The 13,749-nt window shown below is 43.7% G+C and overlaps 1 protein-coding gene across 1 annotated transcript in view; it reads right to left on the bottom strand.

Moving 5' to 3' along the window:
* Positions 1-1,686: 1,686 nt before the first annotated feature.
* LOC113959002 (ubiquitin-associated protein 1-like) overlaps positions 1,687-13,749 on the bottom strand; it is a 29,619-nt gene continuing 17,556 nt past the window's right edge. Inside the window, exons 4-6 of the mRNA XM_027667687.1 lie at positions 5,852-6,049; positions 4,296-4,397; positions 1,687-1,827 (exon numbers count right to left, since the gene is read on the bottom strand). Coding sequence (XP_027523488.1) covers positions 1,687-1,827; positions 4,296-4,397; positions 5,852-6,049 — 441 coding nt within the window. The remainder of the gene's footprint in view (positions 1,828-4,295; positions 4,398-5,851; positions 6,050-13,749) is intronic.

A 13,749-nucleotide genomic window follows, 5' to 3' on the forward strand; every position in this document is an offset into this window, starting at 1 on the left:
TTTCAAGCTGTCACATTTCTCACCTAGGAAGGAAATTTGGGCAACTGCTTTACCTGCACCCACAGGCCTCTGTGTGCTGAATGTCCTTCTTAGACAAGTTTTAATTTCAGTCCCACTAATAGAAGCTGGTTAAGCTCAATACTATGGGATACGTGCAAGGCAATGTCCTGGTCCTACTCATCATTCATCTCCACATCTCTTAGATACTTACCAGGTACATATTTTATCAGCATTATTTTAAGTAAAGGTAATTAATGTAGTTGAGAACCTCACAGACAATTCCAGGAGTTAACACTGGACCCAAATTACATGTTTTTGTCATATAAAGTTAACTACATAATAGAGACAAATGTCATCTCCTTCGGGGTCCTGATGAGCTAAAACCTCCTACTGGAAAACCTAAACTGAGGCAATGAGCGAAGTTCTCCCTAAGTTCTCAATGCTTCCAGCTCCGTGTTGTAACACAAATTCCCTAGGCTTGGTTTTTGCACCACTGCAGCCATCTGCCTGGAGACCTCTGGTTGTTCTGCCCAACACAGTGTTCACATGTGTCTACGGGAGCAGACAGCACTTGGGCAGGCAGGATCCAGCAAGTTGTTAATTTGTTGAAGCCAAAGAGCATGAGAGATGGGAACCATGACACTGGGACTTATATTGAGGGTTTTATTAGTCGTTCTTCTTCAAAATCAAAATATTTAGCAAATTACTTTAAAGATTCCTCAAGAGTGTTGATATTTTAAGTATTTAGAACTTTAACTATCAAAACCAACCCAAAACCTGATTTCTAGTACTAGATGCTATTATGTAATTCTATAGCAGTGTGAGAAATGGAACTAGTGCAGTGAATATATCTCTTTTAAAGTGCTTGAAAGAAACCTCCTGCATCACACCAAGTATTATTTAAAACAAAAACATAACTGATTTCCTAGTAGAGCATTGCCTTAAATATCCTACAAACCTGGGGGATTAAGAATACTGAGCTCCAGCTCTCTGCCTTCAGGTTCAAGAACCAACATAAGTTGAAGGTCTAGATAGAGTTCACAGTTTACCTGTTTCAAGGGAACTTAAACACCACTCAACATTGAACACTCATGGCTGGAAGAAGTGTTGGATGCATGGGTAAAAAAAACCCAAGAGGAACAGGTTCTCTGTGCATAGTGACAGTTTACAAACCAGTGTTTTACTAAGTTGCAGACTTTCCCCCCAAAAAATAAAACTCCATTGCACTAAAGGTCAAATTTAACCAGTTAATCTGGACTATGACACAGTCAAGTAATTCAGTACAAGCAGATACCATGAAAGCAGCTTCAAAGAACCAAAGCATTCTAGTTTCAGAACCAACTTAATGTTCTTCTGTTCAACTCCGGTGCAACAATGAGTGGGAGAAACCACTCCATCTCTACCTATGTACAATTCCAGTAGAGGCTGGGCAGTCTAAACTCTCTGTGGCCAAGCTGGAAAAAGGAAACTTAGGAAAGGACACTTTAAAAATTTAATTTCAGAAAGAAAGTTGGCTCTCAGGGGAAAAAGAAATCCTAGAGGGATGCACATGGGCAGACTCGTGCAGACGCTCTCCCTTATATGCAAAAAGCCAGACTCCTTCCTGTTGAGATTAAGTCACCCTGGATGTGAAGGTGGCAGGGCTGGTCCTGCTCCGCTGTATGATGAGAATCCAGGAATGTGTTTTCAGCTGGCTCCTGCACGGGCCATTAGATCTTCCAAAGCGTTCTGTTGGTCATTGTTATGCAATAATAAGACCTCCTTAATGTCTTTTAGTTCAAAGCCCATTTCTTTAAATTGACTCATTAGTTGGAGAAGCTCTGTGATCTGAAAGACACAGACAGTCCATTATTCACAAGAGAAAAGAGGATCAGTGTTCAGTGGAGGTTTAGCACAGAGTCAGTCTTCAGTGACTGGGCACCCCATAGGGTGGATTTCTACACCCCAAGTACAGCCTGTTTCAACTCTGGTTGGAGAAAATCTGCTCACACCAGAGTTGGCAGAGCTCTGGGTGCAGTAGCCCATGGAGCCTCACCTTCAGTCCCGTGTTTGCAGTCCTGCATTTCCAAAATCCTCTTCAGCAAGGGCACCAAAGCTCCTTCTGTGGGGTGTCTCTCCCAATACGAAATTTATCAGCCTGCCCTAATGAACTCTGATTAATGTCACCCTACTCCCCCACATCTAGCAACTACCGTTGCATCTGAACTTCTTTAGTTACTTTGGGAACATCACAGTAGCCCTTGCTATCAAATGGTTCTTCAGATCTAGGGCAAACTTGTGGGATTAGCACAAATCCTATTGGACACACATCCTCCCTGAATTTTGTAAAAAATAAAGTAACAAGAAGTGAATGATCGATCAGACTTTTATGGACCCCCTGCCATTTACAGGACCTCCACCCCACTTTGGGGGAATGATGACAAAATCAAACCAAAACAGGTTGAAATGCATGATCAGGAGACTAGCCATTTCCAGATTTGGAGTTAAGCCTGTAGCAAATTCATTTACTGAACTAGGTCACTTCTCCCATCTTCACACTGTTCCTCTGTTTGCAAGCTCATCACCAAGTCCAAGAAAGCCAGGAAGGCATATATATGACATTAGTAACAACTAATGTTATCTACCTGGACTCGTGCAAAGCATTTGACAGTCCTGCATGACATCCTAAACTGGAGAGACAAGGATTTGATGGGTGCACCACTCAGTGGATAAGGAATTGGCTGGATGGTCACACTCAAGGAGTTGCAGTCAAGGGCTCAATGTCCAAGTGGAGACCAGTGACGGGTGGCGTTCCTCAGGGGTCAGTATTGGGACTGGTTCTGTTTAACATCTTTGTTGGTGACATGGACAGTGGGATTGAGTGCACCCTCAGCAGATTTCCTGATGAGACCAAGCTATGTGGTGCAGTTGACACACTGGGGGGAAGTTATGCCATCCAGAGGGACCTTGACAGGTGGGCCTGTGCAAACCTCATAAAGTTCAACAAGGCCAAGTGCAAGGTCCTGCACCTGGGTCAGGGCAAATGATGGTATCGATACAGGCTGGGGGATGAACCTATCGAGAGCAGCTCTGCCAAGAAGGACTTGGGAGTGCTGGTGGATGAGAGGCTGGACACGACCCAGCAATGTGTGCTTTCATCCCAGAAACCCAATTATATCCTGGGCTGCATCAAAAGCAGTGTGGCCAGTAGGTTAGGGGAGGTGATTCTGCCCATCTACTCTGCTCTTGTGAGACCCCACCTGGAGTACTGCATCCAGCTCTGGGGTCCTCAGCACAGGAAGGACATGGACTCACTGGAGTGAGTCCGAAGGAGGGCCATGAAGATGATCAGAGGGCTGGAGCCCCTCTCCTATGAAGACAGGCTGAGAAAGATGGGATTGTTCAGCCTGGAGAAGAGAAGGCTCTGGGGAGACCTTGTAGCAGCCTTCCAGTACCTAAAGGGGCTACAAGAGAGCTGAAGAAGGACTTATTTACAAGGGCATGGAGTGACAGGACAAGGGGGAATGGTTTTAGACTAAAAGAGGGTAGGTTTAGCTTAGATATTGGGAAGAAATTCTTCACTGTGAGGGTGGTGAGGTACTGGAACAGGTTGCCCAGAGAAGTTGTGGTTGCCCCATCCCTGGAAGTGTTCAAGGCCAGCTTCCAGGTGTCCCTGCCCATGGTGGGGGGAGGTGGAACTAGATGATCTTTATGGTCCCTTCCAACCCAAACCATTCTATGATTCTATGTCTGGGGGGGTTGAGTTGTACCTCTAAAACTTTCATATAATAACTTGGCACACAACAGACAGTCAAACTTTAAAAGATACTGCTGTCTTCTGAGCTGGTTACCTGTTCCTGCCTCTGTATTTTTGGTGTTTGTAAAGCAGCCAGACCTCAAAAAACATTTTGGATCTTCTTCAAGAGAGACCACTAACCCAATTTGCTGAGCAGCCAGGCAGATGCATTTGTACAAGGGAGAAAATTCATGGCCAGGGCAGGTTGACACATTTTGAAAGATAATTTGCTGGTTCTGAAATTAACTGTCTCTATACCAAGCACCCTGCCCACAAGAGAACTCTGGGTTCAAAACATTACAATCAGAATAATCAGGGTCTTGAAAAAATCCTGTCCCCATAAAAATGCATTCAAGTGAGAATGATAAAGCAACACGGAATAATTCTAATGCTTTAACATATATTCACTTTATCACCACAGCGATGTTCTTCAACAGTCAATTTTGGAAATAAGGCAGCATTACACAAAAGCCAGAGGAACTGCACACTCTCTCTATTCTAGCACACATTGCATCCTCACCTTCTCCTCTGAACGCTGGTGCATTTCCAAAGCTGCTTCAACAAGAAGTGGATCAAAGCCCTTCTCACAAAGCTGTCCATGTACAAACAGGTAATCCAGAACCTGTGGGGAATGAAGAAAAGAAATTAAGCTTGCAGAGTAGCATTTGCAGCACATGGTTGAATACCATCTTTATACACTCAGAGGGGCTCAGCACAACTTTACTCTGGGCTTCACCAGGGACTTTATCTAAGTCCTTCCTAGTAGATCTGAGACAGTCTTTATGCAAGAACTTGTTCAGAGAAAGTAGACGAGCCCTTCTGTCCTCCTGTGTTCTCCCACCAGCTCTGAACATCATCTTCTGCTCTAGTCAAAACAGTCTCACAAGCCAATCTTTAGAAGTTTAACTGTGCTTTTTATACTACAAGTTTTTAAGATGAAACTGTAGGTTCAGCAGTCAATATATGTCAGTTTTTAGCTTCCTCTCAGACATCCACAAGCACAAGAGCTGATGCAATCTGAAAGCAGTCAACCTTTCAAGATCAACTCAGCATACTGGTGAGTGAGCTGCAAATCCCAGCTCACACACACAGAAACCACTGCCAAATTTCTTATCTGTCCTCAGTTTTGAGAGTTAGGGGGAAAGGTCAGATAGGTAATGCTAGGTACACAAAAGAATGCAGCTTGCAAATACAGCAGGATTTAAAACCGCCATCCTAAGGGACATTTTTTCCATTTGATACTACAGTTCACTCCAGCACACAGCTTAAATAATTCTCTATGTGTAGGTAGCCAGCAAGCAGATCAGCTCCACAAGAGGGAGTCACTGGGATGCTCCTCCTCCCCAGGCAACAGGCACAGTCCTGCCAGGCAATGCTCTGCACACAGCCCACCTAGGGTTTCTCACACAGAAAGTTGGCCATACTCTCCCTGCTTTAAAATGTTTGTTTGAAGCAGATTCAAGACCCAGAGCCATGCTTCACCCTGCAGCGCTTTATGCTCAGTGACCTGGTTTTAGCAAGCATTTGAGGCAATGCACGAGGCAGGAAGCAACACAGCACACAAAAGAAAGTCTGTCAGCAGTGCTTTGCAAGAGCCTTTCAAGGGTGTTGTAAGCCTGCAAGGGCAAATCCCTCTCTACAGGGAGAGACATCAGCATTGCAACCCATTCTCAGAACAAGGGAAGTTGGCTGGTTTTTTGTCACATGGCACTAAGCATGGCATAGAGCCATGCTAAGCTTCCTTCAGATGGTTTTGTGGCCCCTGGGAAGGCCCAGTACCTCTCCCAACTTCACGTGGAACTAAGGGTCCATCCCAAGTTCAGTGCAGCTCTGACCCAGCACCCACAGGTGTGGCCAACTCAGTCTCTCATCAGAAACAAGTGTGGACACTCTTGTTTTGGGAGCCTTTACTGCCAGATGACAACTTCTCTAGTGGTTAATGTCCCAGCAGTTACAGGCTGCAACCCCCTGTTAGAATAAATATATTCCCCCCTATCCATTTTGCAAAACCAAGTTTGTTTCTCAGCAGAATCAGCATCCAATCAAGGGTTTCTTCCCCATTGCACAAACTCTTACTTGGTCTATGTTCTGCCCCTTCTTCTTCATGGCTTTCAGGACGTCCTCAGGTGCATACCCCATGTTGACAACCGTCTCTATGCACTGCCTCTCACTAGCAGAGAGGGCCTGCTGTAGTTCAGGAGTGGGGCCACCTGACTGCTTTGTGCAGCTGGTGTTATTGGGCACTTTAGACACGAGGAAATTTTGATGTATTACCTAAAGGGGAAAATCCAGAGGCTGAGGTGATAGTGCAGAACCAGGATATCCCATGTAATTAATCCAAGAGGCTTTCTAGACTGCCCTTGGGAAGTTACTCACTGTTAAGATGAAACCAAGCAGTGCACATAGTCTGATTCCCACCATACTTTTTTAACCCTCAAAACAACCAACAACCCAGATTCTTTCCAACATACCCTCTCCTACCAGTGGATGAAAACCTTTCAATACCCAACCTTATGATATAGTCAAACCCTGTATCTCAGTGGAAGCATGCAGATTGTTTCCTTTACCCCAAGTTTACTCATCACCTTCTGTACTCAAAGGAATACTATTTCTGGAGATTTTCAGAAATATGATCCAATGCAAGCACTCAGGTATTTGTGAACTTACCGTAGGGATTTCTGTTTCCTTGTAGTCTGGGTGTACCTGTTGGACAACACACAAATAAGATGACTATAAATATTATGCATTAGTGAACAGAATTTGCTACAGCTGGGGAAGAAGGGTTTTATGGGAGAGATCTGGGAATAACTTTACTATACTAGGGAGACTTGTGGTCTGATCAGGCTTCCACACGTGGGATGTAGACATTACACAGTTGTGTGTAGTTATTGAATAGACATCATAAAGATAATTTCTTCTTTCAGCACTCTACAAAAACAGATTATACTTCAAGAAGGATGTGTCCCCTCTCATAATAATTGTAAGCTTGTTTATTCTGTCACTGTGACTTCTACATGTTCACAAAGCTCAGTGTAACATGCTGGCTCCTGTTCAGCTTGACCCAGTGCTACACTGCCTGAATGATAGTAATAATTTTAAAATCATTGCCTAGAGACTTCCCTTAATTTTTTTTGACCATGAGAAGGAGTAAGAGAAACATATACCTCTTTTCTACTCTCAAAGCACTGCATTTGATACACCTGTGATGGATGCACTCAACCCCCTTAACTAAACCTGCAGTAGTTTGGTACAGGTTCCAAAGGAGGTAAAGGTCTGAGCTGTAGCTCTATGAAACACACAAAGAAGCAGAGAACATAGATGCATATGAGCTTGGAACATGATTGTGCGATCAACACACGAATAGCGTGTGACTTTTCCAAGACTTATTAAACAAAGGACAAAGAAAGTTATGGGTACAAGGAGTCTCATGCATACCTTTCCCATCATATGCAATTTGACTATGAGCCAACCACTTTATCCCTGCTAGGCACTGTGGCGGCAGGGCGGTCATCTCCCCTTGAGCTAGGATGCTTCTCAAGGTTACTCCTTGAGGCAAAGAGACCTTCTACCAACAACAGACCTTCAGGTGAGTCCAATTTGAGTTCTCTGTAAGTTGCAACTGTACTGCACACCAGTGACTCTACCCTTGAGCTGGGATGCCTCTCAATTTTTGAGATTCCTTACCTGAGGTGGAGAGACCCTTTAATTCACAACAGATCCTTGTTAAGTGACTGAAAGCATGCTGAATTAATACTAATGAAATCCATGTAGCTAATTCCATTAGACATAAATGGTCATCCAAGTCTGATACTAAAATTGGACCTAGTCGCACCTAAGCTCTGTCAGGAGTTTAGAAAGCAAGGAGGTCCACTCTGAACTTCATGACTCAATGGAAGGGTTTCCCTTACCCTTTTGCATCTTTGGTCTCTGTGTAAATCATTCTAGATCAATTCTAACTCAATTTTTCTTCATATGTTTCATCCATGTAATAAGTAATAGAGTGAACCTTGCCATCAAACTTTAAGTTGCACTTTTAGAAAATTCATATTAAAACCACTTTTGCTAATACCTTAGATCATGATTCTTTAAGTGACCTAAATCACTTATCCACAACACCACCATATACGAACATGGCACACTGACTAAAAAGAGCATGTGATTTTTCTACCAATGCTCAACACTTGGTCCCATTCTCAGTACACCAAGAAGGCTGGGTAATGTTCCTTGCTGTACACCTGCTCCATTTCTGCAGAACTAGGTTGCCAGAGGGCAGAACCAACTCATCATTTTATACTACTTTGCCCAAGATAACAGCAGCGTAAAATCAGAACTTTGCCCTTTTCAATTAATCCATTTAAAAGTCTTCTTGCATTTTAAATCAAATTAGACTGCAAGAAATTACTTAGGACCAAGACCTTCTGTTTATTGCCTTTTCTTAATACCTTTTTAAGCCAACATAGATAGCTTGAAAGCTTGTCCACTTCTTTCAGAAAAGCCTTCTTTGGGCCCAAACTGAAAAAAGCAAACAAAAAAAACCCCACAACAACAAAAAACTATTAATAGAAAAACAATTTTCAGAATATATGTTAGGATTTTGACAAATTCCATCTATTGGGGGAGAGAGGAAAAGGGGGAGGGGGAAAGAAGAAGGCCTTGTTCTGTATTTCTGCCCATTTTCATCTCCAGGGTAAGAATTTATCTTCTAGGACACAAAGCCCAAGAAATTATGTTTGGTCTGATGGACTGGTTTATGCAAGAACCTCTCTTCATGATGGTAGAGGGGTTCAAAGCTCTTCACACACCTCCTTTCCTCCAGGTACTTTTGCCAAAACAAAAAGCATTAGAATATGGGATACACTGAAATGGGGTTCTGGAGTAGCCCTGAAATCAACTGGTTATCAAACTGAAGGATGATGCTTTGCTATCGATGCTGCAGCCAGGAAGACCAAAACTGCTTCTGACACCAGAGATTCAAGAGTCCAGGACCAACTCCTCTTCCTCAATGTACTTGAGTTTGACAACCTGTGCCTGTGGTCAGTGACTTCCAGCAGAGGAGGAAAACACATAAAGGAATTGCAGGGGACAAAGCCAGGACTGGTCATTCAGCAACCATGCCCCCTTACATCTCAAACTTGCATTTCAGTGCCCTTCAAGAAGAAAATGTGCATTGCTTTCAGTATGTGCTTGCACACTGTGCTTACTTTTAGGGACTTCATACAGAGGCCGGGAGCCCTGTCTGCAGCTGGTGTGCCTGCATGCATCATACTACTGCAGCGATATTTTGCACCCCATTCTCCTGCAACTACATTTCTTTAAATGAATCATACTAATTGGGTATCTGATCAGCTTTGTTTAATTCCAACCTGTTGACTTCACTAGTCATTTCTCCACTCTGCCAAAGCTGCAAAAAGCAAACTAGTGAGCTTCAAAAAAACAAAAAACCCAAACAAAACCAACCAACCAACCAAAACCAAAAAACCCCAAACACACAAAAAAACCCCCACCAAAAACACTCTGAGGAGAGGGGACCACCCAGAACAGAATCAGTGCAGTCTCAGAGTAATCACAAGTTTATTTCCATCCAAAGAACCCTAGATCCAATTCACTGGTAAAACATAAACTCCAGTGGTAACTCCAAATCCAAAGTTACAATTTCTAGTCTTGTGAGAAAAAAAATTCTATATAAAAATCACTGTGGAATACACTGGGACATATAATTGTCCCAAGGCTTTCTAAAAAGGACAGGCTTATTGTTGTGTAACCTTGAAGGGACACATGACCCTTTTGCTCCCAGTCACAGAGATGACTGTGACTTCCTTCTATCATTTTCACATTCTGAGGAGTTTTGTTACATTTACTTCAATTTCCAACAATTTCAATTTCAAAATTTTGTTACATTTACTTCCATTCAAACCATGTTCAAGAAACGACTGGACGTGGCACTCAGTGCTCTGGTCTGGTTATCAAGGTGGTGATCAGTCAAAGGTTAGACTCGAGCTGAGAGGTCTTTTCCAACCTAAATGATTCTGTGATTCAATTTCTTGCAACTCAGTTGTCCTTTTCCAGCCACTGGGACCATATTGTGGAAATATGAAACAAGTACATTCTGAAGTCTTGGAATTTAAACAGCAAGAACTAGTTCTGTTGGCATACCTATTTCTTGGTTTGCTACTTTCAAAGTAGAAACAGTTTCAAATGAAGATCTTTATTATTTTCGTTTATTGGTTTGTATCTTTCCTTACAGTATTCTTGAGAATATACCTTCCCTCTTGGTCTTTAAGAAGTTTTAATGCAGCATAGAGATTTGAATAGTTAGAGTGAAAATGTGATCATCTGAATGCTCATCTATCTAGTTGTGAGTGGTTTTTCATGTTAGTCCCCAGAGATGTGTCATACCTCAAGATTTCACCTCTGAGCTACATACAATCATACAATCACCTCTCAAACCTGTGATCTGTAGCAGTAGCAGTGAGCAGTTGCTCAGCACACTGCTGCTTCTGCCAAAGTTTACTGTATTAAATTTGTTCTAGTCATCAATAAACACGAGTTGTCAGAATACTATAATTCACAATTAATAATGCATTTACCTAAGTCTAAAAAGAGGTGAGAGAACAACAGGAGAGCAGCTGTGTCACTTGTTTCAGAGCACATATCTACAGTATGTCAGTAAGGCCACAGAATCAGTGAAGTAGCATTTATATTGGACAGAAGCAACCAGATTAGAGCCAGTTAGAGGATTTGACTATACAGCTTTTACTAGGCTTCATGAGTATTGGTATCCAGATCTTAGGTTCTTTTGGGAAAAAAATATCCACAAGTTTACAGATGTGCTGATTTTGGCTGGGGTACAGTTAGCTTTCTTCACCTAGTATGGGGCTGTATACTGGAAACAGTGTTGATAACATAGATTTTTTTTTTTTATTGCTGAGCAGTGCTCGCACAGCATCAAGGCCTTTTCTACTTCTTATACTGCTCTGCCAGTGATTAGGTTGGGGGGGCACAAGAAGTTGGGAGGAGACAGCTCTGACATCTGACCCCAACTGACCAAAGGGATATTCTATACCATATGGCATCATGCTCAGTGTATAAAGACAGGGGAAGAAGAAGGAAAGGAGGGGGACATGGAGTTATGGCATTTGTATTGCCAAATAATTGTTACGCGGGATGGAGCCCTGCTTTACTGGAAATGACTGAACAGTTGCCTGCCCCTGGGAAGTAGCAAATTAATTCCTTGTTTTGCTTTGCTTGTGTACACAGCTTTTGCTTTCTCTATTAAACTGTCTTTATCTCAACCTGTGAGTTTTCTAACTTGTACCCTTCTGATTCTCTCCCCAATCCTGCTGGTAGGGGAATGAGCGAGCAGCTATGTGATACATGGTTGCTGGTTGGGGTTAAACAAGTCCTTTTTGGTGCCCAACTTGGGGATGAAAGGATTCAAGATAATGACAGATTTGATTGGAATGTGCTAGGTAAAAGTTGTAGCTGTTTATTATTGGCAGGTTCCTGTGCTTGCCATGGGCTTGCTTGTTTGACTGTATATTAGAGTCTAGTAATCATCGGTGGCTGCTTTTTGCTTTCACTGCTGCTGTACTGCTTATCACCTCACTGTATTGTGCCTAGATTCCAGACAAATCTTCAAACTAGGCTCAAAAATCTTTCTATAGATTCTATAGATCCCTCTCCTGAAACACTGGCATCATATTAAAAACAGCATCCAGCAGTCCTCTGAAGAATCCTTAGGGTTCTCCTTCAAGAAGAACAAGGACTGGTTTGATGAAAACAATCAAGAGATTCAGGAATTGTTGAGGAAGAAGAGAACTGCTCATCAAGCACACCTTGCGCTGCCATCCTGTCACGTAAGAAAAGCAGCCTTTCGTCTTGCATGCAGCAAGCTCCAACAGAAACTCCGTGACATCCAGAACAAGTGGTGGATCAATCTAGCTGAAAAAACTCAATTATGCGCAGATACAGGTGATCACAGAGGATTCTATGAGGCCTTGAAAACAGCATACAGGCCTACATACCAGGTCCAAAACCCTCTACTCAGTGCAGTTGGTCAAACGCTTCTGACAGATAAAACCTCCATTCTGAATCATTGGTCTGAACACTTTCAGACTCTTCAGTACTAGCCGAGTAGTTCAAGACTCAGCAATTCAGTCCATCTCACAACAACCGGTGAAGAATGAACTGGATATTGCCCCCACTTTGGGAGAAACTCTTAAGGCCATACAGCAGGTGAAAATTGGCAAGGCAGTTGGGGTTGATGGAATTCCACCTGAAGTCTGGAAACATGGGGGCCAAGCACTCCATGGTAAATTTCATGAGTTTGTGGTGCGCTGTTGGGAACTAGGTAAACTACCATCAGACCTTCGTGATGCAGTCATCATCACTTTGTATAAGAAGAAAGGAGTCAAATCAGACTGTTCAAATTACCGTGGTATTACTCTGCTCTCCATTGCTGAAAGCCAGTGTGGTTTCAGAGCCAACAGGAGTACCACAGACATGGTATTTGTTCTCAGAAAACTGCAAGAGAAGTGTAGGGAACAGAATAAAGGTCTCTATGTAACCTTTGTTGACCTCACCAAGGCTTTCAATACTGTGAGCAGAAAAGGTCTATGGCAGATTTTGGAATGTTTAGGATGTCCCCCCAAGTTCCTTAAAATGATCATCTCACTCCATGAGGATCAGCACGGCCAAATTAGATATGACGACGCACTTTCTGAGCCCTTTCTAATAACGAATGGTGTGAAACAAGGCTGCGTTCTTGCACCAACTCTATTCACAATCTTTTTCAGCATGATGCTCCAAAGGGCCATGGCAGACCTCGATGATCAGGACGGTATCTACATTCGATACCGTACTGATGGAAGCCTATTCAACCTAAGGCAAATGAAGGTCTACACTAAGACCCTAAACCATCTTGTCTGGGAGCTGCTTTATGCTGATGACGTCGCCCTTGTCGCCCACACAGAAGCAGCTCTGCAGCGTTTAACATCCTTCTTTGCTGAGGCTGCTGAGCTCTTTGGGCTGGAAGTCAGTTTAAAGAAGACAGAAGTCCTCTATCAATCTGCACCTCAGGAAGTCTTCCATCATCCTGTCATAGGTTGAGATTGGCCCCCCCTGAGAAGTTGGGGGGCTCAGAGGTGATTGGGTGCCAGGGCGGTGTTCCCTGGAGAGCCAATCACCATTCATGTTGTTCGCTTCTGCTCAAAATCATATATCACAGCACCGGAAACGGTTGGCAGTGTAGTCTTGGTTGTTTTGCTGTTGGTGTCTGCTGCGTGTAGGTGGACAAGGCCAGGGGGTGGCTGGGCTCCCTCTCTTCCCCTCTGGGGGAGAGAGGGGAGCCCTGCGACCCCCCAACTCAGCCTTTAGCTAGAGTTAGAGTCAGCATTTGGAGTGTGTGCTGTGAAGGAAGAGATTCACAGCACCGGAGGTAAGAGGAGAGAGGCAGGCTTTGCAGCCAAACCCTCTTCCCCCTCCTTTTCTGCAGTGAAGTTGCAGAGGGGGGTTTTTTCCTTTCCCTCCACTGTAAGTGGAGGAGAGGCTCAGCACGGAAGTTGAGCCAAGTGGACGGGCCGTGGAGGTAGGCCCGGGGCTTGGGAGAAGAGTCCCAGGTGAAATTGGAGACGAGCCAAGAGCTCGAGAGTTGCCTGCCGAAGCTGACCGGAGGCAGCTGAGAACTGATGTGGAGGAATGAAGATTCCAGGATGTGGACGCTTGATAAGCTACACTGCAGCAGCCTACGAACCGAGGTGAGACACCGAGAGGGAGAAGTCACCAGCAACAGAAGAGCAGTGACTCAAAGCTATCGTCTTGGACTTTGTGAGGAGAGACTGCAACAAAACAACTGGAACTTGGTGAGAGGGGGAGTGTTCAGGAGCCCAGGACACTCCCACAGCAAAAGACTGTGTTACATGTCAGCCTTAAAGGCTGCTCCTGGACTAAAGTTAAAGGAGAGGCTTGAAAGGACT

Source organism: Corapipo altera, unplaced genomic scaffold (genome assembly GCF_003945725.1).
Source record: "Corapipo altera isolate COAL_440 unplaced genomic scaffold, ASM394572v1 61044, whole genome shotgun sequence".
NCBI classification, from domain to species: Eukaryota; Metazoa; Chordata; class Aves; order Passeriformes; family Pipridae; genus Corapipo; species Corapipo altera.